At 54.2% G+C, this 27,865-nt stretch overlaps 3 protein-coding genes, 1 long non-coding RNA gene and 1 pseudogene across 7 annotated transcripts in view; 4 read left to right on the top strand and 1 right to left on the bottom strand.

Annotated features, from left to right (window-relative positions):
- LOC146420654 (C-type lectin domain family 2 member B-like) overlaps nt 1-22,986 on the top strand; it is a 27,315-nt gene extending 4,329 nt beyond the window's left edge. Inside the window, exons 2-7 of one of the 4 annotated variants that reach the window (XR_014849076.1) lie at nt 1,351-1,383; nt 2,160-2,470; nt 2,780-2,884; nt 3,122-3,302; nt 22,367-22,467; nt 22,559-22,986. Coding sequence is in view for 1 of the 4 variants with exons in the window: in XM_085048048.1 (XP_084904174.1) it covers nt 3,406-3,506; nt 22,559-22,673 (216 nt within the window). In the remaining 3 variants the exon portion in view is untranslated. Of the gene's footprint in view, nt 1-1,296; nt 1,384-2,159; nt 2,471-2,779; nt 2,885-3,121; nt 3,303-3,405; nt 3,507-21,746; nt 21,852-22,089; nt 22,296-22,366; nt 22,468-22,558 lie in introns of those variants that run through there. The other 3 variants (XR_014849075.1, XR_014849074.1, XM_085048048.1) reach the window with 3 other exon arrangements.
- On the top strand, nt 8,292-9,688 carry LOC146420657 (uncharacterized; annotated as a pseudogene).
- Nucleotides 13,364-19,635, bottom strand: LOC146420655 (class I histocompatibility antigen, F10 alpha chain-like). The gene is made up of 8 exons (XM_085048045.1): nt 19,514-19,635; nt 17,212-17,475; nt 14,896-15,171; nt 14,433-14,705; nt 14,242-14,340; nt 14,109-14,144; nt 13,949-13,981; nt 13,364-13,662 (listed from the first exon to the last, which is right to left on the bottom strand). The coding sequence occupies exons 1-8, from the start codon at nt 19,587-19,589 to the stop codon at nt 13,649-13,651; spliced, it is 1,071 nt and encodes a 356-aa protein (XP_084904171.1). The 5' UTR covers nt 19,590-19,635; the 3' UTR covers nt 13,364-13,648.
- Nucleotides 14,657-15,109, top strand: LOC146420656 (uncharacterized). Its single transcript, XR_014849077.1, has 2 exons — nt 14,657-14,762; nt 14,804-15,109. It is a non-coding gene; the product is annotated as an uncharacterized LOC146420656 (long non-coding RNA).
- LOC146420653 (early activation antigen CD69-like) lies at nt 20,049-27,865 on the top strand. The gene is made up of 5 exons (XM_085048049.1): nt 20,049-20,300; nt 26,507-26,814; nt 27,124-27,228; nt 27,467-27,651; nt 27,744-27,865. Exons 2-5 carry the CDS (start codon nt 26,583-26,585, stop codon nt 27,846-27,848), a joined length of 627 nt encoding a protein of 208 aa, XP_084904175.1. The 5' UTR covers nt 20,049-20,300; nt 26,507-26,582; the 3' UTR covers nt 27,849-27,865.

The following is a 27,865-nucleotide window of genomic DNA, read 5'->3' as shown; positions in this document are numbered from 1 at the left end:
AGGGACAGCGGGGAGGACGAAGAAGCAGTTAATGGCAAAGCAATAAAGCGATGAAGAGACAAAGCCGCACAATCCGCTCCGCACTTGGGATCCCCTCAGCCCTGCCATGGTTTCGCTCTCACCATGGCGCCGCCGGGGAAGGGGAGCGGGCGGCAGTGACGTCACCGCCCCTCGCGCCCCTCGCTCCTCGGTGAGTTGCTGACAAGATGGCGGCGGCGGCGGAGGCAGCTTTGGGAGCGGGAGAGATTTGGGGATTCGCGGTGGGTTTTTGGGGTTTTGTGTGGAGAACTGCGGGTTTTTTGGGGTTTTGTGTGGAGAACTGCGGGTTCTTTGGGTTTTTGTGTGGAGAACTGCGGGTTTTTTGGGGTTTTGTGTGGAGAACTGCGGGTTTTTTGGGGTTTTGTGTGGAGAACTGCGGGTTTTTGGGGCCGCGGACGGGTCTGGGGGGCTATGGGGACATTGGCGACATATCCGAGAAACCCCACTTCAACCTCCTAAAAATCCGTTTTATTTCCCAAAATTCGGTTTTGTTCCCAAAATTGTACTTCACCCCTCAAAAACCCACTTTTGTCTCGCAAAAACCTTCCACTCCCAAACCGTTTTATTCTTCAAAATCCCATTCCATCCCCTCAAATCCTACTCTTTTTCCCAAAAATACTCCATTTTAATTCCTCAAGTCCCTTTTATTCCCTCTTTGGGTCTGAAATTAACAATTCCACAGAGCATTTAAGCTGATTTATACCTGGACTTAACAATTGAAGAGAAGTAACATCTTGCAGCATTTACTCAGATTCATATGTGAATTACCAATTCCCCAGAGCAGTAACAGCTAACAGCATTTAACCTGATTTATGCCCGAATGTGGCTATTCAAGGGGAGTCACAGCTAACAGCATTTAACCTGATTTACATTTGAATTCAACCTCGTTTATACCTGAATTTAACAATTCAAGAGGAGTAACACCTAACAGCATTTAACCTGATTTGTGCCTGAATGTAACCTGATTTATGCCTGAATTTAGCAATTCGAGAGGAGTAACACCTAGCAGCATTTAATCAGATTCCATACGTGAAATACCAGTTCCACAGAGCAGTAACAGCTAGCAGCATTTACCATGAGTCACTCTGGAACTGTAAAGCTGAGAAGAGAAATCAAACCCATTTCCGCCCCTTGCCCCGATCCGGATCCGTTCGCCGCTGCGACTGCGCGGGGTGGGGATGGGCTGGGGCCGGGGAGGGGCGGAGCGGAGGCGGGGGCTCAGCAGAGGCTGGAGGAGCGGCCGGTTAGAGGCTGGGGGGCGGCGGAGCTCGGAGAGCAGCGGCAGCAGTGAGAGCAGCGGAGCCCGGGGAGGCGGCGGAGCTCGGAGAGGCTGTCCCAGCGCAGGTGGGAGCCGCGCTGCCTTGTGCCGGGGCTCGGGGCTCGCTGCGGGCGGATGGAGGGGATGGAGGGGGCGGCAGGGGGGCTGTGGCGGCTTCGTTCTCCCGTCTCCCTCCCTCCTTCCCTCCCTGGCCGTGGCGCCGTGTTGCCGCTGGCCTGAGGCCGCTGAGGGAGCGGCTGCCCGCGGTCTCCTTGCCGCTGCTGCCTCGGCAGGAGGCGGTGCCGGAGCAGCGCTGGCTCGTCCCACTTGCTGTGGGTAGCACAGAGCAGCACAGCACACGGGAGATGTCCGTGCCCGGGGCTGGTAGGGGACGGGAGGAACTTGAGTGTCCCTGCCAAGGGACGAGGTCTGGAGGAGAATAGCTTGGGGCATTTGGCGGGCCGCCAGGCCTCCCGCCTACCCGTACATGTCCACCATGTCCGCCCCCCTCTCCGTATTCTCCCTGCCAAGCTCCGCCTCTTGTCCTCAACCACGCCCCGAAAGGGCGGTGCCTTCGCTCGCTGTCCCTGAGCTGCAACCTTTAGCGCAGGGCATGCAGGGGACAATGCTGAGCCCCTCAGGGCTGCTGGTTCTTCCCCCCGCGGCAGGCTGAGCCCGATCCGCAGCTGCCCTGTTCCCGCACTCGGCAGCTCCTGGGCTCTGTCCCTGCCTGTCCCTAACTGTCCCTGCCTGTCCCTAACTGTCCCTGCCTGTCCCAGCCCGGAGCTGCACAGCCAGAGGGGTTGGGGCTGCAGGGCCGAGCTGGGCCCGGAGCTCTCTGACACTGTGTTTGTGTCCCCAGGTGCTGCCGGGGAGCAGAGACAGGGCAGGACTGAGCTGGCAGCGCCTTCCAGAGCCAGCACCAGCCGGGAGCTCTCATCGTGTACAGAGCCGCTGTTGAGATTCCCAAGGATGCCCTGGGTGCCCAGGATGGATCAGCAACCAGGGGGACAGAGCTGCCTCAGCTGCCAGATCCTGCTGGGCACAGGCAGGGAGAAGCTGCTTCTCTGTTGGGGCAGAGTGAATCCCAGCCCAGGGATGGCATTGGAGAGAAGTGCCAGGATGGATCAGCAATGGGAGTCACACACAGAAAGAGCCTCGGAAGATATCTGGGTGAGTGCAGGGCCAGTGCTGTGGCCTCTAGGGAGGGAACATTGGGCAGTGTCATCCCAGGAGCACAGGGCTGGCAGGGTGTGGCTGTGTCCAGGGCTCTGGAAGAGGCCTGGTGCTCTGCTGGATTGACAGCCCTGGCCCTGGGCACTTCTCCTGCCACAGGCTGTCCCCATGGTGTGTCCCTGTTTGTCCCCTGGCTGTGTCCCTGTCCCTTATCTCTCCTTCTGCCAGCTCAGTGAGGGGAGAATGGGCTGCGGGTTCCTTCCTGCTCAGGACAGCTCCATACTCACGGCCTGCGGCTCTTTCCAGCTCCTGCTGAGTGGATCAGATCCCATCCCGTGCTCACCCTGCTGATGCTGACTCTGCTCCTGCTCCTGGCTGTGGCTCTGGCGGTGTCCTTGGCTGCTGTGTCAGGTAAGGAGGAGCAGCAGCCTCAGCCCAACCCCTCGGGGCACTGCGGGCTCACTGCTCCCTCACGGCCGGGATCGTCCCTCAGCCCCGCTCTGACCAATCAGCGCGCGGGAGAACGAGGAGTGACGGCTGAGTCGGCCAGTCGCTAGGGTTGGAGGGGTTTGAGCGGGAAAACTAGCCAATGGGAGCTCGGGCTGCTCCGTGAGGGGAGAATTCTCAGACCTTCTGTTCGCTCTGCAGAGAGAAGCTGTGGAGACATCTGACATCTGATACTCCACGGCTGCTGCCCTGTCCCAAGGGCTGGATTGGGTACAACGGGATCTGCTAGCTCCTCTCGAGGGATCACCACTCCTGGGATCAGGCTCAGACTCGGCGCTCCGAGCTCGGGGCCTCCCTGGCTGTGCTCAATGACAAGGAAATGGTGAGTGAGGGGATCTGGAGGGATTTGGGGTGGCTGAGGGGAGCCTGGGGAGCTCCTGGGCCAGAGGTGCAGCTCCCATTGTTTGCTCTTCTCTCCTTGCCAGAAGTTCCTCTTCCACCTCAGTGAGAATGACAATTCCTGGCTCGAGCTGCACAGACAGGGCCAGTGGCTGCAGTGGGTGGATGGCAGCAGCTTCATCTCCTCGTGAGTTGTGGGGGCACAGGCAGGGCCCTGTGGTTCCAGTGCTGTCTTTGCTTCTCCCTGCAGGGTTCGTGTCCTGGGCAATGCAGGGTGTGTGTTGGAAAATGGCTAATAGAAAGAGGCCATATTGGCGAGGTGTGCGTGCAGAAGAAGATGCAGCGTGCACAAACCAGCTATTGTTCTAAACTCTGAAGGTGCTATTGTTCCTAACTCTAAGATGCTATTGTTCATAACTTTGAGATGTTCTTCCCAGGAGATAGAAAGGAAAAGAGAGCTAGAATTGTATCCAATGTAGAGGAAATAAGCAAAATAGAGAGTCGCACAGTAATTCAGCTTATGCTGGCAGAACTGTAGCTGATTCAAGTGAAACGTGCCTAGAGACTGCAGCAAATCAGAAAGCTAAGATACTATATGCATAGACCTGACAGCCAATCATAAGTGCCAGTCTGTCACATGAATCTGTACCTGTTTTCTATAATAATGCTTGTCTTAGAAGAAATAAATGGAATAACACTATTATCTCTGTGAGAGTGTGTGCTATGTCCCAGTGACCTCTCTGACATTTGGGGTCCAAGACAGGGACAGAGTACACCAAAGCTGAAGCTGCAAGAAGATTGAATCGGTCAAGCAGTGGAAGCTGGGAGGAGGTCACAGACGCGGAGAAACGGCTGAAGACCAAATTGAAATCCGAGCCAAGAAACGGCTGAAAACCGAATTAAAGTCCAAGCCAGGTGAGGAGGGTCGCTACCTCTTCCTCCGCGCGGGGGTCGCGTGCAATGGATTTAGAACTTGCCGCAGCACAAAATTTACTCTTTAATATCCTTGATAATAGAGGGAAAGGAGTGAAGGAGAAAAATTTAGATAAACTTATTTCCTACACTAGGAAGAAAAACTATTTTGGCTCACCCCCTCTGCTTTTTGCTGTGCCAGAATGGCAAGGGGTAGGAGATTTTTTTTTCCACCAAATGATATAGAACAAGGGGAGAAAAGGTCTAACAGCTAGGAGAGCGACTTGGTGCTCTATAATCAACACTTTAAAAACTATGAAGACAGAGACCCGTGTAGCTGCCGCAGCAGCGCAGGCTTTCTCTGTTCCTGCTGGCCGCCCTCCAACAGATAACACCCCCTCTGCTCCTCTGCCGCTGAAAGAGTCCAAGGAAGAAACAAAAGCTTTTTTATTTGAAAAGTTTCAAGTGATGAAAAAGCAAAAAGTAGAGTCCAGCTCGACTGTCTGAATTACACAAAAGGTATGAAAAATCTAACCTGAGAGGTCTGCTCAAAAGGGAGTCTGCTACAGGACAGAATCCAGAGATAAGTGCAGAAATTTCTCCGATTGCAAGCTCCAGTCAAATAATACAGAACACGGAAGTCACAGAAGTCATGCCTCCAGCATCCATGCCTCCCTCCGTCACCTCAATTGCCCACGTGGGCAGCAATCCCAGAAACACAGCCCTTGCCCAGTGAGGAAAAAAGCAGCTCTGACGAAAAAGAAACAGAGCTGGCAAACAATATTACTCTGCAAAAAACAGCCACCAAAAGCCAGAAACAACTCAAGAATCTTATAGAAGAACTGAGAACTCAATTGCAACAAGTGATGAAACAATTGAAACAGCAAGGAAACAACACAATTGCCCAGAAAATAGTACAACCAATGACTAGCCCCTCAGGGTCACTACAAATATTGCAGCATGTAAGACCAGCTATAAATGCAGCCCAACTACAGCAGTGGGCTTTCCAGCCCCCTGCGCCCCAGACAGCAATGAGTCTGGAGCAAGTCCCGCTTGGGTGTGTGAAGTGCCTTCCCCCCCGGACGCTTTGGGCTGCCTGGCTAGGCGTAGGGCCAAAGAGAAGAGCAGGGCCAGCTCTGCTGTTTTTCCTCTTCGCTTTCCCCCGCGCAGCCTCCCCACACCATCCGGTGACGGGGGAGCAGGCGAGCACTAGGTGTGCCCCGGAAAACCCTGTCAAGACTTCACAAGTTGATTTGTGAATGTATTTTCAAAGTGCTTTTTTTAAATTAGTATAACTGAGTTGTCTTTTAAACTTGTTTTCAGCTTTTCAGAATAAGAAAGCCTTGTAGCAAAATAATTGTCCTAATGAGTGATAACACCTTAATTGATAAAACCCTGAACAAGAGCTAAATTCCTTGCTGAAGCAGTTCTAAAAGTGTTTATTTTAAGTATACCTCTGATGTTCATAGAGTCTTAGCCAGATAGAAACTGTTCAAGTCAGCTTAATTTTTCCCAATGCATTTTATCTCAACTCTACAAAATTAGTATATAAACCACAACAAAATGCCTTATTTGTAGCCTTATTGTGGACAAACCTCCATTTCTCTCTTTTTAAAACCTTTCCAAAATTTAAAAATTTTTTCTTCTGCCTGCGAAATAGCTCGCCAAGCTGCTTTGGCATTTGCCCAGCTAAGTGTTTAGAAGATATCTGAGGCTACAGCTCTGACCTTGGCATGCCTGAAACTACTCAGTATGAAGCAAATAGTACAAATATAATTGCAGGCAGCCTTTATCTTAGTTTACAGGCAAGCTCTGTGTTGTGTCCTTACTCAGCAGAGATTCAAGTAGCCCTGATGCATTCAGTAAAGTGAATATTAACTGAACAAAATATAAGGCTGTAGCAATTAACTTTACAGCCTGATGTCAAAACATTGAATGAATTACCGTGTGTTTACCACACTTTTCTGACCCTTCCAGTTAATCCTGCAGAAATTTAACCCTCTGAAGTTCTCTGTTGCTGCTGTCTTATCTATAGCTCAGTTACTTCTTTGTATATTGTTCATTTATGTTTAATTGCTGTATGATAAATCTTCAGTAGTTTTCTTGTAATGATAGAGTCAAAATGAGTTAAACTCTGCTGTATCTGAAACTTTCAAAATAATACTCTCAAGTTTGAGTCTAGCTTTCATAAATTTAAAGCTCAAAAGATGCAGAGGCATCCAAAGTAACTACCTCACTAAATTTAAGGAAATGTTTTTTTTATTATTCACAAGTATAACTAAAACCAATGTCTGTGTGTATGTGAGTGTGACAGTACTGCAGCAAACATACTGAGTGCTGTTTTAACTTCTTAAGCATTTTAAATTTGTAAGTTAAGTCTCTAGATGATGTTCTAACCAAGACCTCCAGAAGAACAGAAGTTTTATTCTGTATTGAAGGCAAAGCGCCAAGAAGTCCTGAGACATAAATACCTACACCTGAAACCAACAAAAGGAAGTTTTACTGTCTTCTCCCCTGTGTCCTGTGTTTATGTCTGTGGACTCACAATTACTTAAAAACAAACATTTACTATAAATAGCAAAAAATAACCTAGAGCACAGAAAACTCCGTTCTGCCTAGAGACGTTTCGTGCTGTGTTATAGTGAATATTTTAAACTACCTCTCAAGTGCCATTGAAGCTAAGTTCCGTTAAGTTAAATAAGTTTAAGTTTTATTAAACGTATATTATGTTAAGTTCAAGTCAAGTTACGTTTAAGCAATGTTAATTTTAAATTCCATTAAGTTTGAGTTCAATTATAGTTAAGTCTCTTAAGTGTTGCTCAATTTACTATTTATTAAGTTCTAGTAATTTTATGTTCTGTTAAGTTCTATTAAGATTGAATTCTGTTCACTTTCAGTGATGTTAACTTTAAGTTTTGACAAGTTCATTTTTGTTATGTTATGCTCATTTAAAGAACACGGGTTTTCTACTGTGAAGATAAAATGAAGACTTAAGACAGAAACCTTCCTGATGAAAATTTAACCATGTGAACACACAGTCTGTAAGATCCTTGCTGTCGTTAAAAATTCCGTGGATCCAATTGTTCTGCATTTGTTAGCTTATCCTACTATTCATAACAATCTTTGCAGTTTTATCTCCCATAGATAGCACAAAAGAATGAGTGAAAATTTCAAATGATGCTGCACGTGCACAATTTCAGTTATAATTTGTTTATGGTACCATTGATTATTTAGTTAAAGTTTAATAATAATGCCAGCTGCTTTAGAATATTTCACGTTACCTTCTGTTGTTATCTGCAAGAACTGTATAATTTTTAAATAATTTTCCTAATTGTTATTAATAGAAGCCTGTTGGTAGAATGTTCTAGAGAAACCCTCCCAGTTAAGGCCTAGGCTCTGGCTAAGCCTTGGTCCTAGCTGGTTGGGAAGTATGCCACCAAACCCAGGTGTTTCTGCACCAAAAATGTGATCGAGTCATCTTGACTCACTGATTTGGACTTGTGAAAGCTGAACCCTCTTCCAGGTAAACTTGGAATCCTTGCCCGGGAAAGGTTCTCCAAGCCCTGCCTGTGGAATGAGGTTCCCCAGCAATTGCAGTCCCTGGGAGATAGCAGAGTAGTTAAATAATTGAGGTTGTATTTTCTTAAGTAAGCTTATTGTTTTATTCCATGTATTGTTACACCTTTGTGTCATTTTTCATCTTACAGAAGGAAACACATCTTGCCAAAAACAAAAAGGGGGAGTATGACCCCTCAAGCAATTAGACAATGCAGTATTTGCACTAAAATTTTATGTGTGGAAAAACGTAATTTCGCTTTTTATAACAGTTATTGTTACTGTATTGACCATTCTAGATGTGTTGTTAATGTCATTATGTGAGTTCACTGAGCATAGCTTGCCTAACCTCTGTTGTTGCAGCATGGGCCCCAGCACAGCCCAAAACGAATCTATGGGTCACTCTGGCCAGCCTAACAGAACAAAATGAAATTTGTCTCTCTCTCTCATCACCGGGCAATCCCTTTTCTACCTGCTTAGTCAGCATCCCTGTAGACAATTGGCCATGTCCTTCCAGCAATACCTGACAAGGCCATGTCCTTCCAGCGTCCCTACCTGCGATCAGACAAATCTTAACAGCACAGTAGACAATTGGGACGCCTGGGTTCCTTCCCTTCCCATAGCCCCAAACGAGTCTCAAGAGCTAGAGCTATTAGGAGCTATACGAATGGATGCTTGTGTGACCTTTAATTGGACAAGCAAGCAAGCCAAAGTCAACGGTACAGCAACAAGTGTAAACTCTAGCCTGTCAGTATACAGAAATGCCAGTACATGGTGTCAATATGCCTCTACCAATCTATCTGTGTCCACAAATAACACAATATCGTTACCAGCAGGAAAGTTTTTAATTTGTGGAGACCACGCATGGCCCAGCATTCCCTCCCGATTACGAGGTGGACCTTGTTCCCTAGGGAGATTGACGTTGTTAACCCCCAACACTTGGATGATACTGAATATGACCTGACAACATCATGGAACAAATGAATGGCTCATGCTTTCTCCCCTGACTGTAAATCAAACATCAAATTTTGGTTCCCTGAAGCCATCATAGCTGCTTCCTTTTTTGCACCAGGAGTAGCTTCTGCTGGCGCCTTGGCTCAGCTGAACAAATTAGGATGCTGGCTAGCTAAACAAACTAACGCTCCTTCTCAAGCCATTTCAGAGTTGTTGCTTGACGTTGATTCAGTTAGACACGCCACGCTACAAAATAGAGCTGTGATAGATTTTCTCTTACTAGCCCAAGGCCATGGCTGTGAAGAGTTTGACGGAATGTGCTGCATGAACCTTTCTGATCACTCAAAGTCCATTCACCAGCAACTTGCCGAACTGCAGCACCTGTCAGGGCAGCTACAGATAGCTGATGGCCTAGGGCTTGCCGGATGGCTGAAAAGCTGGGGAATTACTGGACGGTTCAAAGACCTAATCCAATCAGCTGTGCTCATTTTAATTGTAGTTTTGCTATTTTTAACAATTTTGCCATGCATAGTGCAATGCTTACAGCGCATGCTAGTAAAGACGGTCAATCAAGCCTGGCTTGTGCAAAAAGAAAAAAGGGGAGTTGTTGGAGAATGGCTTGCACAGCAAGGCCACATAAGCAAAGTGCACGTGCAAGGTGCAATGTACATGCACAAACCAGCCTTTGTTCCCAACTCTGAAATGTCCTTCCCAGGAGACAGAGAGGGACAAGAGCCAAGACTGTCCTTGCCAGGAGATAAAGAAGAACAAGAGCCAGGATTGTAACTAACATAGGGGAAATACAGCAAGATAGGGAAAAATCACACACTCAGTACTTTAGCTGAAGCAAGCAAATCGTGCCTAGAAACTTACAGCCAATCAGCAAGCTAGAATAGACACGTGAACAGTAGCAAATAAGCAATCATATGTACCAGCCTGTCGCGTGAACAGTACCTTTTGTCTATATTAATGCTTGTCTTAGAAGAAATAAACGAAATAGCACCAATACCTCTATGAGTGCGCGTGTTATATTTGGGCAACTCTCCACACACATGGCCATGGTGTGTTGTGATCATCTCATGGTCACAATCATCACATGCTCACAGTCATCTCACAGTCATGGTTAACTCATTGTAATGGTCATCTCATGTTCTTAGTGATCGCATGGCCATTGCATGGTCATGGTCATCTCATCATTGTCTTATAGTTAACTCATGGCCACATATGAGCCACATATCATATCCTGGTCATGTCATGGCTGTGGTTTTGTCATCCTCATGGTCATGGTCATCTCATGGTCACAGTCATCTCCTGGCCATCGCACAGTCATGGTCATTTCCTGATCACCATCATCTCATACTCATGGTCATTTCACTGGAATGGTCATCTCTTGGTCACCTCGTGATCATGACCACACATGGCCATGGTGTGTTGTGATCATCTCATGGTCATCTCTTGGTCACAATCATCACATGCTCATGGTCATCTCACAGTCATGGTTAACTCATTGTAATGGTCATTGCATGGCCATGGTCATCTCATGGTCATGGTTGTGTCATAGTCATGGTTATGGTCATTGCATGGCCATGGTCATCTCACTGTTGTTTTCTAGTTAACTCATGGCCTCAGTCATATCCTGGCCATGTCATGGCTGTGGTTATGTCATGATCATGATCACAGTCATGGTCATCTCATGGTCACGGTCATCTCCTGGCCATCGCACAGTCATGGTCATTTCCTGATCACCATCATCTCATGCTCATGGTCATCTCCTTGTAATGGTCATGGCCTGCAGCTTCGCGCTCACAAAAGCGACCAAACACCGAGAAGTGGCACGGAAACACGCTGGACACGCCGCGGCAGCGAAGCACGCTGGTGAGCTGTGGCACCCGGGGGACAGTAGCACAACGGGAAAGCGGTAGAGGCGAAAGAAGGTGTAGGCACTAGAGCTTGGGATTCCAAGGGTTTATTGAAGGATCGGCAGGTGAAGGATGGAGGGCAGCGGAGAAGGAAGGAGCACAGAGGGCAGCAGATGGGCAGGAATCCGGGACTCAAGAGCCCAGAACAAAGGGCTGCACAGGGTTAAAAGGGAAGGGAAAGGGGGAGTGGCCAGCCCCGAAGGGCCAACCAGGGAAGGTCCAAGGGGAGAAGGACAGGGGTACAGACCAATAATTGTACAGCGAAGGAGGGTACAAAACTTGTAAACTGGGTTTTACAACAAGGGTGCATGCTGGGTGCCCCAGCAAGGGTGCCATGCTGGGGGGAACATTCTAGAACAGAAACCATAAATGGGACAAAGGTGGGGAAGTGCATGGGGCCAATAGACTTGCTGCTTGGTGCATGTTAATGCTTCCAACCACAGGGTCCTCTGGGTGGTGACAAGCCTGTCGCCCTAACCATATCAGTGATGGCTTTGGTCTCACACCCAGGATTTCTCATCCACTGTCACTGACCCATGCGGCTGGTCACCCAAGCTTATCTGCCTAAGGGCCACCGCAACAATGGCCATGGTCATGGTTGTGGTCATCTCATGGTCATCTCACAGTCACCTCATGGTTATGATTCTCTCACAGCCATGGTCATCTCATGGTCATCTCATGGTCATCTCATGGTCATCTCACAATCTTGATCACCTCATGACTGTATCATGGTCATGAAATGGTCATGTTCATAGTCATCTCATGGTCAACTCACAGTCATGGTCATTTCCTGATGACCATCTGTCTTGGTTTGAAAGACAAGTGTCTGCTAAGAGAGGCTGAACTCTCTCTTAGGACAGAGAATGTGATTTCCCCTCCCTCCAAATTATTTAAATTTTGAAATCAAGGGTTTTCAGGCAAAGATATGGGAAAAAGAATAACAGTTCTTTACTAGTATCTATAAACAAGCAATAACAATAATAGTAACCAAAAATAGAACCAGAAACCAATAGCAGATGTCTTTTTGAGCTGCTGAGCCTTTTCCCCTGTGGTGTAATCACGGTGGCAAGTAGCAGGGGCGCTGTTGAGCTCCCGGCCGGGCAGGGCAGGTGCGATGACTCCCGAGCGGCTGCAGGTGGCGCTGTGGCGCAGGGTCAGGTCAGCCTCACACAGCTGGTAATGGCGGAAAAGGCTGAGGAGCAGGCAGGCAGCTCGGAGCAGCAAAGCGGGGCGGCAGGGGCAGGGGCTGGCTCTCTCCCGGGCTAGCCAGCGAGGTGACAGGGACTCTGCAGTCATGGCAGACACCGCGGTCTCGTGCAGCAGAGCAGGGCGGGCGGCAGGGACAGCCGGACTCCCTGGCAGCTGCTGCGAGAAACGCAGCCGGGAAAACGTGCATTTCCCAGTGGGAAAGAGGTTGAATCAAAGCTCACCCAGCCAGGGGGAGAAGGCAGAGCACAGTTGGATTTCCTGCAGTTGCAGCCAGAAGCAAAGAGCAGTCCCTTTCCTCCCAGTGTCCCGCGAACAAGTGCCAGTTCCAGCGGCCGGCTGCCTCCTTCCCCTGCCCCACCCAGCACACCCTTTTGTCTCTTACAAAAGAGTTGATGTCTCTAATCACCCAGCTATCTGTTGCTTAGTAACAGGGATGGAGAAAAAATTCCAATGCCCCCAACCTCCAACACCATCCTCTCATGTTCATGGTCATCTCGTTATCACAATCAGGTCATTCTCATGATCATGGTCATCTCATGATTCTGATCACCTCATGGCTGTGTCATGGTCACCTGATGGTCACAGTCCTCTCATGGCCATGGGCATCTAAAGCTCAACTCATGGCCACAATCATATCTTGTTCATCTCACCATCATAGCTCAGCCATCGTCATGGACATCTCAGGGTCATGGTCATGATCATTTCCTGATCACCATCATCTTGTGCTCATGGTCATCTCATTGCAATGGCCATCTCAGGGTCACGATTGTGTCATGGTCACCTCAAGGCCATGGTTGTGCCATGGCCAACCCATGGTCATCTCTTGGTCCCAATCATCTCATGGTCAGGGTTGTGGTTGTGTCATGGTCACAGTCATGGTCATCCCATGGTCGTCTCACAGTTGTGTTTTGGTCATCTCATGGTCACTCTCACCTCATGCCCATCTCGTGCTCGTGTCATGGTTATGGTCATGGTCATGGTCAGGGAACCTCTCTGAGGTCCCAAACCTGGACTTTGGGACACTCAAGGACTGCTGGGGACAACGAGGCCTGGCCTGGCCCCTCCCCCCATCCCACTGCCCTTCCAGGAGCCCAGTGTGGCCAAACCCCTCCTGGGGACACCTCAGACATGGGACACAGAACAGGAAATGAATCCTGGGGATGGAGCTGGGCGTGGGTGGCAAGTGTCCACCTGTTCCTGGTGTCCCCAGCCTGCTCCTGGCGTCCCCAGCTTAATCCTGGTGTCTCCATTCTGCTCCCAGTATCCCCAGACTGCTCCAAATATCCCGATCCTGTTTCTGATGTCCGCAGCCTGCTCCTGGTGTCTCCATTCTCATTCCTGGTGTCCCCAGCTTACTCCCAATGTCCCCATCTTGATTCTGGTGTCCCCATTCCCATTCATGTGTCCCCATTCTCCTCCTGGTATCCCCATCCCGGTCCCCAGTGTCCCCATTCCCATTCCTGGCCCCCAGAGAGGAACTGCTGAACACCAGAGAAGGGAACCATGATTTATTGCCCCAAACAGGATTTATTGCCCCAAACAGGATTTATTGCCCTAAACAGGCTTTATTGCGCCAAGCAGGACTGATTGCCCAAAGCAGGATAATTTCATACCAAAATTAAAGCATTTGGAATAATTGCGGCTCTCAGCTTTCAAACACAGAAAATGGGAAGTTGATCCATTGGGAAGAGCTGCAGGACGGGTAGGAGCAGTGGGATGGGCTTTGCTGAATTTGCTGAATCTGAAGACAGAAGGGGCTGGTTCTGGCTCCATGGATGGCTCAGGTGATTTGTACTGGGATGAGAGAGGGTCACAGTGTCACCCTGTCCCTGTCCCCATCCCACAGGATGGACCTGGCTGTGGAGCTCATGGAGAGCAGGAATTGCTCTGGAATCACACCTGATCCAACTCCATCCATCCCACCTGATCCTGATCCTGATCCTGATCCTGATCCATCCATCCCACCCCAATCCTGCTCCATCCATCCCATCAAATCCTGCTCCAGACTCCCCCCCTGATCCCACTCCACCCATCCTGCCCCAATCCCCCTCAGGAATCCCACTCTGATTCTGCTCCATACCTGCAGTAGAGCCATTGGTTCCCATTTCTTTTCCTGCAGAAAGAGAAGATCCATGAGATTCCAGCACGGATCACACTCTGGGATTAACCCTGTTAATCTCGGGATTAATCCAGGATCCACCCTGGGATCTGCACAGAGGGGACCCAGAGCTGGTACTCACCGGCTGGTGGGCTGTACCCAGAGTTCTGCCTCCTCCCTGTGGAAAAACAGTGGGATCAGCACCCATGGTGTGGGATTTCCGGAACACTGCTGGGTGGATCCGTGCCCTTCCCGACCCCCATCCCGTGGGTTACCGGATTGGAACTTCCAGACGCCGAATCCAATGCCAACGACAAGGACAGCAGCGATGATGGACAGAGCAATCACCAGGGTGAGATTCCCCGATTTTGGCTCTGGGAAATGCAGAACAGTAAGGAGGAGGAGGGGAATCCCCATTTGGGAATTCCCAATTCCCTATTCCCACATTCCCAATCCCCAGCCTCACCCCAGCTGAAGATCCCAGGCTCCAGCGTTCCGGGATGCTCCACCCGGCACCGGTACTGCTCCCGCTCCTCCGGCCGCGCCTCGATCCTGGCCCAGGTGTGGAAGGTGCCGTTGCTGTTGGGAACGATCCCACCCCACTCCGTCTCCTGATCCCAGATTTCGTCTCCCTTCATCCAGTTGACTGTGATGTCTCTGGGGTAGAATCCATACACGTGGCAGGACAAGATCAGCTTCCCGTATTCCTCTTTTCCTGACACATGGACATCAGGGCGTTCTGCAATGGGATAATGGTGAGATGGATCCATGGAATTCCAGTGGGAACGGGATGGGGGTGAGATCTGCCCATGGAATTCCCACTGGAACGGGACAGAGGTGAGATGTGCCCATGGAATTCCTACAGGAATTACTGTGCTCCCAACTCCTCCATTCCCAAATCCCAAATCCCCACAGGAATTCTGCCCCACCTTTGCGCTCCAGCTCCTTCTGCCCATATCCGACGTATTTCCGAAGCCATTCCACACAGACGTGCCCCAGGTAATTTGTCTTCCTCTCAACCACGTTCAGTTCACCTTCCCAGCGCCTCCTGGTGATCTCAGCAGCATTGTCAGCTGCCATGAATCCCTTGGATCCCAACTCGAAGGAGATGAAATCCCGCCCATCGTAGCCATCCCGATAGGATCCACGGACACTCCCATCGGACATGAGGTCACAGCCATAAACCCTCAGCAGTGTTCGGGGATCTGGGGGGGAGGATTGTACCCACAGAGACCCATGGCATTGTGTCCCAGCCCCACAGAGCCTCATCCCAGCCCCTTGGAGCCCCATGGAGGCACATCAGAGCCCCATAGATCCATCCCAGCCCTACAGTTCCTAACCCAGCCCCATAGATCCCATCCCAGCCCTGTAGATCTGATCCCAGCCCCATAGATCCCACCCCAGCCCACCCCACAGATCCCATCCCAGCCTCACAGCTGCATCCCAACCCCACAGTTCCCATCCCAGCCCCACAGATCCCACCCCAGCCCCACAGATCCCACCCCAGCCCCACAGATCCCATCCCAGCCCCACAGATCCATCCCAACCCCACAGATCCCATCTCAGCCCCATAGATCCATCCCAGCCCCACAGATCCCATCTGTCCCGGGTTAATGATAAGACTCTCTCCTCCGAGAGCGAAGGGCCCCGACACCCCCTCCCCCACCCACAACAGAACCTCTCAGATGAAAGTGAAGAAAAAACTATTTATTTAACAAAACCACGCAGAGTGCCCTACAAGGCACAGGGGAAGGGGAAAAACAAGGTGAAAGGCAGTTATTCAACCTGATTAAAAAGTCCTTTTCTCAGACGCAGTCCCTCTCCTCCTCGCCCCCCACCCGGGGCCGGGTGGAGCTCCCTGGAGAGCTCTGCTGTCCTCTGGCCCTCCTGGGTCTCCGGGTGGCAAAGCAGATCGAAGAGAAGGGGTCCAAACGAGGAAAAAAAAGAAGAAGAATGGAAAAAACGGGAACAGAGCTCACTCCGACCCCCGTCCAGCACGCAGTCTCTGCCGAGCGACGAATCCTCCCCCGGAGCGAGGCTTGGAGAAAATGTTTTCAAAACAACCCGCGTTTCTCTCTGCGGCTGGGTGCAGTTAAAGAGACAGGACCACACATTTTTTTTTCTTTCTTGGGCATATAAGCCAACGATAGGGGATAAAGGATTATCATATCATCAATCCAAGACACCATCCCAGCCCCACAGATCCCATTCCAGCCCCACAGATCCCATCCCAGCCCCACAGATCCCATCCCAGCCCCACAGATCCCATTCCAGCCCCACAGATCCCATCCCAGCCCCACAGATACCATCCCAGCCCCATAGATCTGATCCCAGCCCCATAGATCTGATCCCAGCCCCATAGAGCTCACTCCAGCCCACCCCACAGATCCCATCTCAGCCTCACAGACCCCATCCTGCCCCACAGATCCCATCCCATCTCAGCCCCACAGATCTATCCCAGCCCCACACTTCCCATTCCAGCCCCACAGATCCCATCCCAGCCCCACAGATCCCATCCCATCCCACCCCACAGATCCCATCCCAGCCCCACAGATCCCATTCCATCCCATCCCATTCCAGCCCCACAGTCCCCATTCCAGCCCCATAGATCCCATCTCAGCCCGACAAATCCCATCCCAGCCCCACAGTTCCCATCCCAGCCCCACAGATCCCATCCCAGCCCCATAGATCCCATCCGAGCCCCACAGATCCCATCCCAGCCCAGCCCCACAGATCCCATTCCACTCCACAGATCCCACTCCACCCCACAGATCCCATCCCATCCCATTCCAGCCCCACAGTTCCCATCCCAGCCCCACAGATCCCACCCCACCCCACAGATCCCATTCCATCCTAGCCCCACAGATGCCATTCCAGCCCCACAGATCCCATCCCAGCCCCACAGATCCCATCCCAGCCCCACAGATCTCATCCCAGCCCCACAGATGCCATTCCAGCCCCACAGATTCCCATCCCAGCCCCACAGATCCCATCCTAGCCCCACAGTTCCCATCCCAGCCCCACAGATCCCACCCCACACCACAGATCCCAGCCCCACAGATCCCATTCCAGCCCCACAGTCCCCATTCCAGCCTGACAGATCACATCTCAGCCCCATAGATCCCATCCCATTCCAACCCCACAGATCCCATCCTGCCCCATCCCACCCCACAGCTCCCATCTCAGCCCCACAGATCCCATCCCAGCCCCACAGATCCCATCCCAGCCCCAGCTCCCCCACTCACCCCTGCTCTGGTTGTATCTCTCCCGCAGTGTCTCCAGGTTCCTGGCAGCCACATGCTGGTTCCTCTCAGCCCTCTGGGTCTCCTCATCCCAATATCCCAGCTCAGCTCTGTCCTTCATCCACTGTGTCAGTGGCTCCTTCCGGCCTCTCTCACTGTCATACTGTGTGAAGGGAATTCCATCCACGTACCCCATGGACACGAACTTGGGGACCCCCGGGCTGGGCTCTGACCCTGCCACGTGCAGGTAACGCAGGGAGTGCAGAACTGGGGGGACACAGAGATTTGGGGGGTCCGGGGGGGGTCATGGCTCAATGAAGGGGGAATGGGAGAGCTGGGAAGGGGTTTGGGGATCTCATGACCAAGAGCTTGGGGTGCAGGGAGGGATGGGGGAGTCCAGAGAGTCCCTGTGCCAAGGAAAGGGGGTCCAGGGGTCCCTAGAGCCGAGGAAAGAGGGGTCACAAGATGGGGAGAGCTGGGAATAGGGGTCCTGGAGGTTCTTGGTGCACAGGAAAGGGGGGCTGGGGGCTGGGAAAAGCAGGAATTTTAGGGGGTCCAGGGGCTCTCAGGGTCAGGGGAAAACAAGGACTGGGGAAAGCAGGATGGTTGGGAAATGGGGTGCAGGGGGGGATTGGTGCAGGATAAGGGAGTGCAGGGGAGTCCCAGAGCCTCGGAATGGAAGTTCAGGGGGAAACTTCCTGGGAATTCCCCTGGATCCCCCTGGAACCCCATCTGACCCCCCAGGAACACCCCAGACCCCTGCAGGAAGCACAGGGGGTGCAGAACTGGGGGGACGCAGAGCCTGGCGAGGTCTGGAGGCAGCCAAGGGTCAGGGAGTGGAACTGGGAGAGCCGGGAAGAGTCCAGAGTTCAAGGAAGGGACTGGGAGAGGAGGGATGGGGCTGGGAAAGGTGAGAGGATCCTGGGGTGCAGTTTGGGAGACAGGAAAGAGAAAGTGACCGAGGGAGTGCGGGGGGAGGGGACAGGGGAAAAGGGGAATTCCAGGGGAATTCACCTGGATCCCACTGGATCCCCACTGCGACCCCCGTGAGGCTCCTCTGAGACCCCCGGGAGCCACCTGGGACCCCCTGGAGCACCTTTTGGGAAAGGCCGGGAGTGGAGAACTGGGGGGACACGGAAATCCGGGAAGCCTGGGGGGTCCAAAAGCCGAGGGAAAGGGTGGGGCTGGGGTCTGGGAAATGCGGGATGCCCGGGAAGGGGGTGCAGGGGGGTTTGGTGCTGGATAAGGGGGTGCAGGGGGTGCCGGCGACCAGAAATGAACATTCAAGGAATCCCGGACCTCAGGAATTGGGGTTCAGTGGATTCCAATGCCGGGAAATGGCAGTTCAGGGGGGTCCCTGTGCCCAGGAATGGCGGGTCAGGGGGGTCCCAGTGCAGGATAAGGGGGTTCAGGGGGGTCCCGGTGCTGGGGAAGGGATGGAGGAAGGTCACAGGGCTAAACGTGGGGGTTCAGGGGGTTCCCGTGCCCGGGAAAGGAGGTTTAGGAGGTTCCCGGTGGCCAGAAATGGAAGTTCAGGGGGGTTCCCGTGCCCTGAAAAGGGGGTTCAGGGGGGTCCCGGTGCTGGGGAAGGGATGGAGAGGGATCAGAGGGCGAAACATGGAGGTTCAGGGGGTCCCGAGCCCGGAAATGCGGGTTCAGGGGTTCCCAGTGCTGGGGCAATCGCCGGGCACATCTCGGTGTCGCCGCTTGGGAGACGCGAAAGTGACCGAGAGAGCGCGGGGGGAGGGCGGGAGAAAAGGGGAATTCCAGAGAATTGATCCGGATCTCACTGGATCGCCGCTGCGACACCCCTGGGACCCTGTGACAGCCACTTGAGACCCCCTGGGACCCTCCGGGACACGCTGGGACCCCCTTTCAGAAAGTGCCGAGAATGGAGAACTGGGGGGACACGGAAATTTGGGGGATCTGGGGGGTCCAAAAGCAGAGGAAATGGGCGGGGCTGGGGTCTGGGAAAGGCGGGATGGCCCCGAATGGGGTGCAGGGGGTCCCAGGGCCGAATAAGGAGGTACAGGGAGGTCCCGGTGGCCGGAAATGAACGTTCAGGGGGGTCCCTGTGCCCAGGAATGGAGGGTCAGGGGGGTCTCGGTGCGAGATGAGGGGGTTCAGGGGGGTCCCGGTGCTGGGGAAGGGAACGGAGGGAGGTTACCGTACGAAAAATAGGGGTTCAGGGAGTTCCCGTGCTCGGGAAAGCAAGTTTAGGGAGTTCCCGGTGGCCGGAAATGGAAGTTCAGGGGTCCCGGTGCTCAGGAATTGCGGTTCAGGGGGTCCCGGGGGTCTCACTCACCTCTCGTCGCTCCCCCCGGGGCCCCCAGGAGCCCCAGGAGCCCCAAGAGCACCCCCAGCCCCAGCGCTGGAGCCATCGCGCTGCTCCGCCGCGACCCGCCTGGCCCCGCCCACTGCCCTGGCCCCGCCCCAGCACAGCCTCCTGCCCCGCCATTGGAGCAGCTATTTCCTGCTCGCCAATGGCAGCCCGGCCTGATAGTGACGTCACCGGTCGCCGGGCAGATCCGGAACTCGCAGGTTGAGACCGAAGGAGGGCAGGGCGGGGAGGGAAAGGGGAAATCAGAGAATTCATGTGGATCCCACTGGATCCTCGCTGCTCCGGCCTGGGCTCCTGCCGGGGCTGCAGGGGAGTCCCTGCTCCATCCCGGCCTCACCCACAGCTCACAGCACCTTCAGCTCCAGGTCACACCGAGCTCCCGGCGGCTCAGGACAGCAGCGATTCCTTGGCCTCCTGCCCGGGCCGGCACAGCGCCAGAGCTGCTGCTCAGCCGAAGGTTCCGAGAAATGCCCAAGTTCCGGGAAAGGGAGGTGACTCCGTGCGTGTGCAGAGCCCGCGCCTCGCTGCCCTTGGCTGGCTGTGCTGTCACTCGGAATTGTCGCAGCGCAATTGCTGCTCGGTGCCAGCGAGCGGGGACAAGGCCGGCACCGGTGTCGCCCCCAGGCAGGCAGGCAGGGCTTTAGTGGGGCAGCAGCGGCGCCATGGTGGGAGCGTGTGTGCGGCCCGGGAGCGGCGGCAGCGGGCGGAGCCCGGGGAGGCGGCGGAGCTCGGAGAGGCTGTCCCAGCGCAGGTGGGAGCCGCGCTGCCTTGTGCCGGGGCTCGGGGCTCGCTGCGGGCGGATGGAGGGGATGGAGGGGGCGGCAGGGGGGCTGTGGCGGCTTCGTTCTCCCGTCTCCCTCCCTCCCTCCCTGGCTGTGGCGCCGTGTTGCCGCTGGCCTGAGGCCGCTGAGGGAGCGGCTGCCCGCGGTCTCCTTGCCGCTGCTGCCTCGGCAGGAGGCGGTGCCGGAGCAGCGCTGGCTCGTCCCGCTTGCTGTGGGTAGCACAGAACAGAACACCACATCACAGAACAGAAGAGCGCAGAACAGAACAGCACATCACAGTCCCATTCCCGGGACTGTTCCCAGCCATGCGGCACTGTCTGGGCACCCCTGGTGCAGTGGGACATGTCCGTGCCCCGGGCTGGCATGGGATGGGATGAACTTGAGTGTTTCTGCCAAGCCAAGCGCTCTGGAGGAGAAAGAGCAGCTTGGGGCATTACGCAGACCCCGTCCCATTGTCTCGGTCGCACATTCCCTGCCAGGCTCTGCCTCTTGTCTCAAACATGTACTGACCGGGTGCTGCCTCCGCTCGCTGTCTCTGGGCTGTGACCCTCAGGGCAGGGCATGCAGGGGACAATGCTGAGCCCCTCAGGGCTGCTGGTTCTTTTCTTGTCCCCCCGGCAGGCTGAGCCCGATCCGCAGCTGCCCTGTTCCCACACTCGGCAGCTCCCGGGTGCTGTCCCTAACTGTCCCTAACTGTCCCTGCCTGTCCCAGCCCGGAGCTGCACAGCCAGAGGGGTTGGGGCTGCAGGGCCGAGCTGGGCCCGGAGCTCTCTGACACTGTGTTTGTGTCCCCAGGAGCTGCCGGGGAGCAGAGACAGGGCAGGGCTGAGCTGGCAGTGCCTTCCAGAGCCAGCACCAGCCGGGGCCTCTTATCATGTACAAAGCCGCTGTTGAGATTCCCGAGGATGCCCTGGGTGCCCAGGATGGATCAGCAACCAGGGGGACAGAGCTGCCTCAGCTGCCAGATCCTGCTGGGCACAGGCAGGGAGAAGCTGCTTCTCTGTTGGGGCAGAGTGAATCACAGCTCAGGAATGGCATTGGAGAGAAGTGCCAGGATGGATCAGCAATGGGAGTCACACACAGAAAGAGCCTCAGAAGATATCTGGGTGAGTGCAGGGCCAGTGCTGTGGCCTCTAGGGAGGGGACAATGGACAGTGTCATCCCAGGAGCACAGGGCTGGCAGGGTGTGGCTGTGTCCAGGGCTCTGGAAGAGGCCTGGTGCTCTGCTGGATTGACAGCCCTGGCCCTGGGCAGTTCTCCTGCCACAGGCTGTCCCCATGGTGTGTCCCTGTTTGTCCCCTGGCTGTGTCCCTGTCCCTTATCTCTCCTTCTGCCAGCTCAGTGAGGGGAGAATGGGCTGCGGGTTCCTTCCTGCTCAGGACAGCTCCATCCTCACGGCCTGCGGCTCTTTCCAGCTCCTGTTGAGTGGATCAGATCCCATCCCGTGCTCACCCTGGCTGTGCTGACTCTGCTCCTGCTCCTGGCTGTGGCTCTGGCGGTGTCCTTGGCTGCTGTGTCAGGTAAGGAGGAGCAGCAGCCTCAGCCCAACCCCTCGGGGCACTGCGGGCTCACTGCTCCCTCACGGCCGGGATCGTCCCTCAGCCCCGCTCTGACCAATCAGCGCGCGGGAGAACGAGGAGTGACGGCTGAATCAGCCAATCGCGGCGGGCTGAGGGAATTTGGGCGGGAAAATCAGCCAATGGGAGCTCGAGCTGCTCCGTGAGGGGAGAATTCTCAGACCTTCTGTTCGCTCTGCAGGGAGAAGACAAACTGACGCTCCGGTTACATCTGACACTCCTCTGCTGCTGGCCTGTCCCCATGGCTGGGTTGGGTACAACGGGATCTGCTACTTCCTCTCGAGGGATCACCTCTCCTGGGATCAGGCTAAGGCTCGGTGCTCCGAGCTCGTGGCCTCCCTGGCTGTGCTCGAGGACTGGGAAATGGTGAGTGAGGGGTTTGGGGTGGCTGAGGGGAGCCTGGGGAGCTCCTGGGCCAGGGCTGCAGCTCCCATTATCTGCTCCTCTCTCCTTGCCAGGAGTTCCTGTTCCATTTCAGCAAGAACGACGATTCCTGGCTCGGGCTGCACAGACAGGGCCAGCGGCTGCAGTGGGTGGATTGCAGCAGCTTCAGCTCCTCGTGAGTCCTGGGGGCACAGGCAGGGCCTGGGGGCACAGGGGCACAAGGTGTCTCCCTGAGGTTCCAGCAATGTCTCTGCTTTTTCCTGCAGGGTCAAGCTCCAGGGCAATGCAGACTGTGTGCACCTGGCTGAGAATTATCTGGGGGGACAGCCCTGCTCAAGTGACATGCAGTATATCTGCAGCAGACCCCAAACTCACCTGTAATGGGATGGAGAAAAGATCTCTTGCTGAGAACATCCTCAGGAGTGAGATCTGCTTGAGTGACATGAACTACGTGTGCAGCAGAGCCCAAAGTCACCTGTAACAGGACATGGGCAGAGCCTTCTGCACACTTGGCAGCTCCAGTTCGCCTCTTCCTCCAGCACAAGGATGTCCTTCCTCAGCTGCAGCACCTGCCTTGTGCTGACTCTCAGGAGCACCTCAGTGCCTCATCTCTGGGTCACCTCAGTGCCACTTTATAATGTCACCACAGTGCCACTTTATATGGTCACCTCAGTGCCACTTTATAATGTCACCTCAGTGCCTGATGTCACAAACACCTCAGTGGCTGATCTCAGGGTCACCTCAGTGCCACTTGAAAGGATTGCTGGAAAATGTGGCAGTTTAAATATTTTGTATAACTTTAGTCAAAGTTTGTCTTTACCCCAAAAATAGGAATTTTAGGTTTCTTTCCAGGGCATTGTTCTGCCAGGTGAGGTCTGATAAACTCAACATATCTACAAACATTCACCTCCAGTAGGGGTGAAGACATCTGGGCAGGAAAGCACTGACAGGGAAATTGAAGAATGAAAAATCTGATTACCATCAGAGATGAGGAGATTCAGATCCAATGGGAAACTGAATACTGAGGGTTTGCTCAGCTTTGGAGCAATGAACACTGAGCCAAGGCTTTTCTATGTCTTTGTACTGTATAAAGTATTTAAATATTTAAAAAATCCATGTGTCATGGAATGGTTCTCTCTGCACAGCCGGGCTGTGTGTGGATGAGATGATTTCTGTGGTACATCCTGACCAGAACTACATCCTGGCCAGATAGTAAAGTAATGCCTTGACTCTCTAACATTAAAAATGTTGTTGGAGGGTTTTTGTTTTTCCTGCAGTTTCAGTGACATCAGGGAGGTACGAAATTGTCTCCAGGAGAAGGAAATGGGGATTTGGGGTTTGTTCCTGTGGGGGAAAGGAAAATGGGGATTTGGGGTTTGTTCCTGTGGGGGAAAGGACAGGGAGTTGTGGCAGGAGGTGCTGCCAGACAAAAGCCACCCTCGCTGCCCTAAGATGGTGAAAATAAAAGAGCAGGAGATCTCTGTGATCTCTGAGAGGTGGGAATTGATGAAATACCATAGAATAAATGAAGTGGGGAGAATTGAGTGATGAAAAGCCAGAGGTATCTGAAAAAAGACCCAAAATGTTCTGTGGAGCTGACTCAGCGCCCTGGGGCCTCACTTCTGCTACCCGCTAATTAGGAGCAATTTGTCAGGCTAATGAATGGTTAATTAATCGCTGTTTCGCCATCCCTGAGCCGCTTTGCTCCTCTGCCAGGCTCTATCCAGCTCAGCGCCTGCAGAGCTGCCCTGCGCTGGGTGAGCTCCGTGCATCGCTTTGGTTTCCCCAAAAAGCCAAAATCTCCCCAAACCCCTCGGGCTGAGCGCAGGAACGGACAGGGTTTGGGCAGAAAACTCCCAAATCGTTGTTCCCCAGGCTGGGAAGGACAGACCGAACCGATCCGGGAGCTCCGGCAGCTCCTCTCTGCCGGCCGCGATGGAACGGAGCAGGGGCAGCAGGGCAAGGGACGGGGCTGCAGGTGCCGAGGGGACACGAGGGACAGCGGGGAGGACGAAGAAGCAGTTAATGGCAAAGAAATAAAGCGATGAAGAGACAAAGCCGCACAATCCGCTCCGCACTTGGGATCCCCTCAGCCCTGCCATGGTTTCGCTCTCACCATGGCGCCGCCGGGGAAGGGGAGCGGGCGGCAGTGACGTCACCGCCCCTCGCGCCCCTCGCTCCTCGGTGAGGTGCTGACAAGATGGCGGCGGCGGCGGAGGCAGCTTTGGGCGCGGGAGAGATTTGGGGATTCACGGTGAGTTTTGGGGGTTTTCTCTGGAGAACTGCGGGTTTTTTTGGTTTTTGTGTGGAGAACTGCGGGTTTTTGGGGTTTTGTGTGGAGAACTGCGGGTTTTTTGGGGTTTTGTGTGGAGAACTGCGGGTTCTTTGGGTTTTTGTGTGGAGAACTGCGGGTTTTTTGGGGTTTTGTGTGGAGAACTGCGGGTTTTTGGGGTTTTGTGTGGAGAACTGAGGGTTTTTGGGGCCGCGGAGGGGTCTGGGGGGCTATGGGGACATTGGCGACATATCCGAGAAACCCCACTTCAACCTCCTAAAAATCCGTTTTATTTCCCAAAATTCGGTTTTGTTCCCAAAATTGTACTTCACCCCTCAAAAACCCACTTTTGTCTCGCAAAAACCTTCCACTCCCAAACCGTTTTATTCTTCAAAATCCCATTCCATCCCCTCAAATCCTACTCTTTTTCCCAAAAATACTCCATTTTAATTCCTCAAGTCCCTTTTATTCCCTCTTTGGGTCTGAAATTAACAATTCCACAGAGCATTTAAGCTGATTTATACCTGGATTTAACAATTGAAGAGAAGTAACATCTTGCAGCATTTACTCAGATTCATATGTGAATTACAATTCCCCAGAGCAGCAACAGCTAACAGCATTTAACCTGATTTATAGCAGAATTTAACCTGATTTATGCCCGAATGTGGCTATTCAAGAGGAGTCACAGCTAACAGCATTTAACCTGATTTACATTTGAATTCAACCTCGTTTATACCTGAATTTAACAATTCAAGAGGAGTAACACCTAACAGCATTTAACCTGATTTGTGCCTGAATGTAACCTGATTTATGCCTGAATTTAGCAATTCGAGAGGAGTAACACCTAGCAGCATTTAATCAGATTCCATACGTGAAATACCAGTTGCACAGAGCAGTAACAGCTACCAGCATTTACCATGAGTCACCCTGGAACTGTAAAGCTGAGAAGAGAAATCAAACCCATTTCCGCCCCTTGCCCCGATCCGGATCCGTTCGCCGCTGCGACTGCGCGGGGTGGGGATGGGCTGGGGCCGGGGAGGGGCGGAGCGGAGGCGGGGGCTCAGCAGAGGCTGGAGGAGCGGCCGGTTAGAGGCTGGGGGGCGGCGGAGCTCGGAGAGCAGCGGCGGCAGTGAGAGCAGCGGAGCCCGGGGAGGCGGCGGAGCTCGGAGAGGCTGTCCCAGCGCAGGTGGGAGCCGCGCTGCCTTGTGCCGGGGCTCGGGGCTCGCTGCGGGCGGATGGAGGGGATGGAGGGGGCGGCAGGGGGGCTGTGGCGGCTTCGTTCTCCCGTCTCCCTCCCTCCTTCCCTCCCTGGCTGTGGCGCCGTGTTGCCGCTGGCCTGAGGCCGCTGAGGGAGCGGCTGCCCGCGGTCTCCTTGCCGCTGCTGCCTCGGCAGGAGGCGGTGCCGGAGCAGCGCTGGCTGGTCCCGCTTGCTGTGGGTAGCACAGAGCAGCACAGCACACGGGAGATGTCCGTGCCCGGGGCTGGTAGGGGACGGGAGGAACTTGAGTGTCCCTGCCAAGGGACGAGGTCTGGAGGAGAATAGCTTGGGGCATTTGGCGGGCCGCCAGGCCTCCCGCCTACCCGTACATGTCCACCATGTCCGCCCCCCTCTCCGTATTCTCCCTGCCAAGCTCCGCCTCTTGTCCTCAACCACGCCCCGAAAGGGCGGTGCCTTCGCTCGCTGTCCCTGAGCTGCAACCTTTAGCGCAGGGCATGCAGGGGACAATGCTGAGCCCCTCAGGGCTGCTGGTTCTTCCCCCCGCGGCAGGCTGAGCCCGATCCGCAGCTGCCCTGTTCCCGCACTCGGCAGCTCCCGGGCGCTGTCCCTAACTGTCCCTAACTGTCCCTGCCTGTCCCAGCCCGGAGCTGCACAGCCAGAGGGGTTGGGGCTGCAGGGCCGAGCTGGGCCCGGAGCTCTCTGACACTGTGTTTGTGTCCCCAGGTGCTGCCGGGGAGCAGAGACAGGGCAGGACTGAACTGGCAGCGCCCTCCAGAGCCAGCACCAGCCGGGGCCTCTTATGTACAAAGCCGCTGTTGAGATTCCCGAGGATGCCCTGGGTGCCCAGGATGGATCAGCAACCAGGGGGACAGAGCTGCCTCAGCTGCCAGATCCTGCTGGGCACAGGCAGGGAGAAGCTGCTTCTCTGTTGGGGCAGAGTGAATCACAGCTCAGGAATGGCATTGGAGAGAAGTGCCAGGATGGATCAGCAATGGGAGTCACACACAGAAAGAGCCTCAGAAGATATCTGGGTGAGTGCAGGGCCAGTGCTGTGGCCTCTAGGGAGGGGACAATGGACAGTGTCATCCCAGGAGCACAGGGCTGGCAGGGTGTGGCTGTGTCCAGGGCTCTGGAAGAGGCCTGGTGCTCTGCTGGATTGACAGCCCTGGCCCTGGGCAGTTCTCCTGCTACAGGCTGTCCCCATGGTGTGTCCCTGTTTGTCCCCTGGCTGTGTCCCTGTCCCTTATCTCTCCTTCTGCCAGCTCAGTGAGGGGAGAATGGGCTGCGGGTTCCTTCCTGCTCAGGACAGCTCCATCCTCACGGCCTGCGGCTCTTTCCAGCTGCTGTTGAGTGGATCAGATCCCATCCCGTGCTCACCCTGGCTGTGCTGACTCTGCTCCTGCTCCTGGCTGTGGCTCTGGCGGTGTCCTTGGCTGCTGTGTCAGGTAAGGAGGAGCAGCAGCCTCAGCCCAACCCCTCGGGGCACTGCGGGCTCACTGCTCCCTCACGGCCGGGATCGTCCCTCAGCCCCGCTCTGACCAATCAGCGCGCGGGAGAACGAGGAGTGACGGCTGAATCAGCCAATCGCGGCGGGCTGAGGGAATTTGGGCGGGAAAATCAGCCAATGGGAGCTCGAGCTGCTCCGTGAGGGGAGAATCCTCAGACCTTCTGTTCGCTCTGCAGGGAGAAGACAAACTGACGCTCCGGTTACATCTGACACTCCTCTGCTGCTGGCCTGTCCCCATGGCTGGGTTGGGTACAACGGGATCTGCTACTTCCTCTCGAGGGATCACCTCTCCTGGGATCAGGCTAAGGCTCGGTGCTCCGAGCTCGGGGCCTCCCTGGCTGTGCTCGAGGACTGGGAAATGGTGAGTGAGGGGTTTGGGGTGGCTGAGGGGAGCCTGGGGAGCTCCTGGGCCAGGGCTGCAGCTCCCATTATCTGCTCCTCTCTCCTTGCCAGGAGTTCCTGTTCCATTTCAGCAAGAACGACGATTCCTGGCTCGGGCTGCACAGACAGGGCCAGCGGCTGCAGTGGGTGGATTGCAGCAGCTTCAGCTCCTCGTGAGTCCTGGGGGCACAGGC

The sequence above is a fragment of the Lichenostomus cassidix genome, unplaced genomic scaffold, assembly GCF_008360975.1.
Source record: "Lichenostomus cassidix isolate B80296 unplaced genomic scaffold, HeHo_3.0 HiC_scaffold_856, whole genome shotgun sequence".
Taxonomy (NCBI): domain Eukaryota; kingdom Metazoa; phylum Chordata; class Aves; order Passeriformes; family Meliphagidae; genus Lichenostomus; species Lichenostomus cassidix.
The sequence above is the reverse complement of the archived record's forward strand: the minus strand, read 5'-3'. Positions and strand labels throughout refer to the sequence as shown.

What these genes read in the sequence shown, in the direction of transcription:
- LOC146420655 (XM_085048045.1), bottom strand. Translation starts at nt 19,589, where the DNA reads ATGGCTCCAGCGCTGGGGCTGGGGGTGCTCTTGGGGCTCCTGGGGCTC. An exon ending in CCCGGGGGGAGCGACGAGAG is followed by an intron (nt 17,476 to 19,513) that starts GTGAGTGAGACC and finishes GTGTCCCCCCAG; the next exon opens with TTCTGCACTCCCTGCGTTAC. An exon ending in GCCTGGGATCTTCAGCTGGG is followed by an intron (nt 14,341 to 14,432) that starts GTGAGGCTGGGG and finishes TGCATTTCCCAG; the next exon opens with AGCCAAAATCGGGGAATCTC.
- LOC146420653 (XM_085048049.1), top strand. Translation starts at nt 26,583, where the DNA reads ATGTACAAAGCCGCTGTTGAGATTCCCGAGGATGCCCTGGGTGCCCAG. An exon ending in GTCCTTGGCTGCTGTGTCAG is followed by an intron (nt 27,229 to 27,466) that starts GTAAGGAGGAGC and finishes TTCGCTCTGCAG; the next exon opens with GGAGAAGACAAACTGACGCT. An exon ending in TGCTCGAGGACTGGGAAATG is followed by an intron (nt 27,652 to 27,743) that starts GTGAGTGAGGGG and finishes TCTCCTTGCCAG; the next exon opens with GAGTTCCTGTTCCATTTCAG.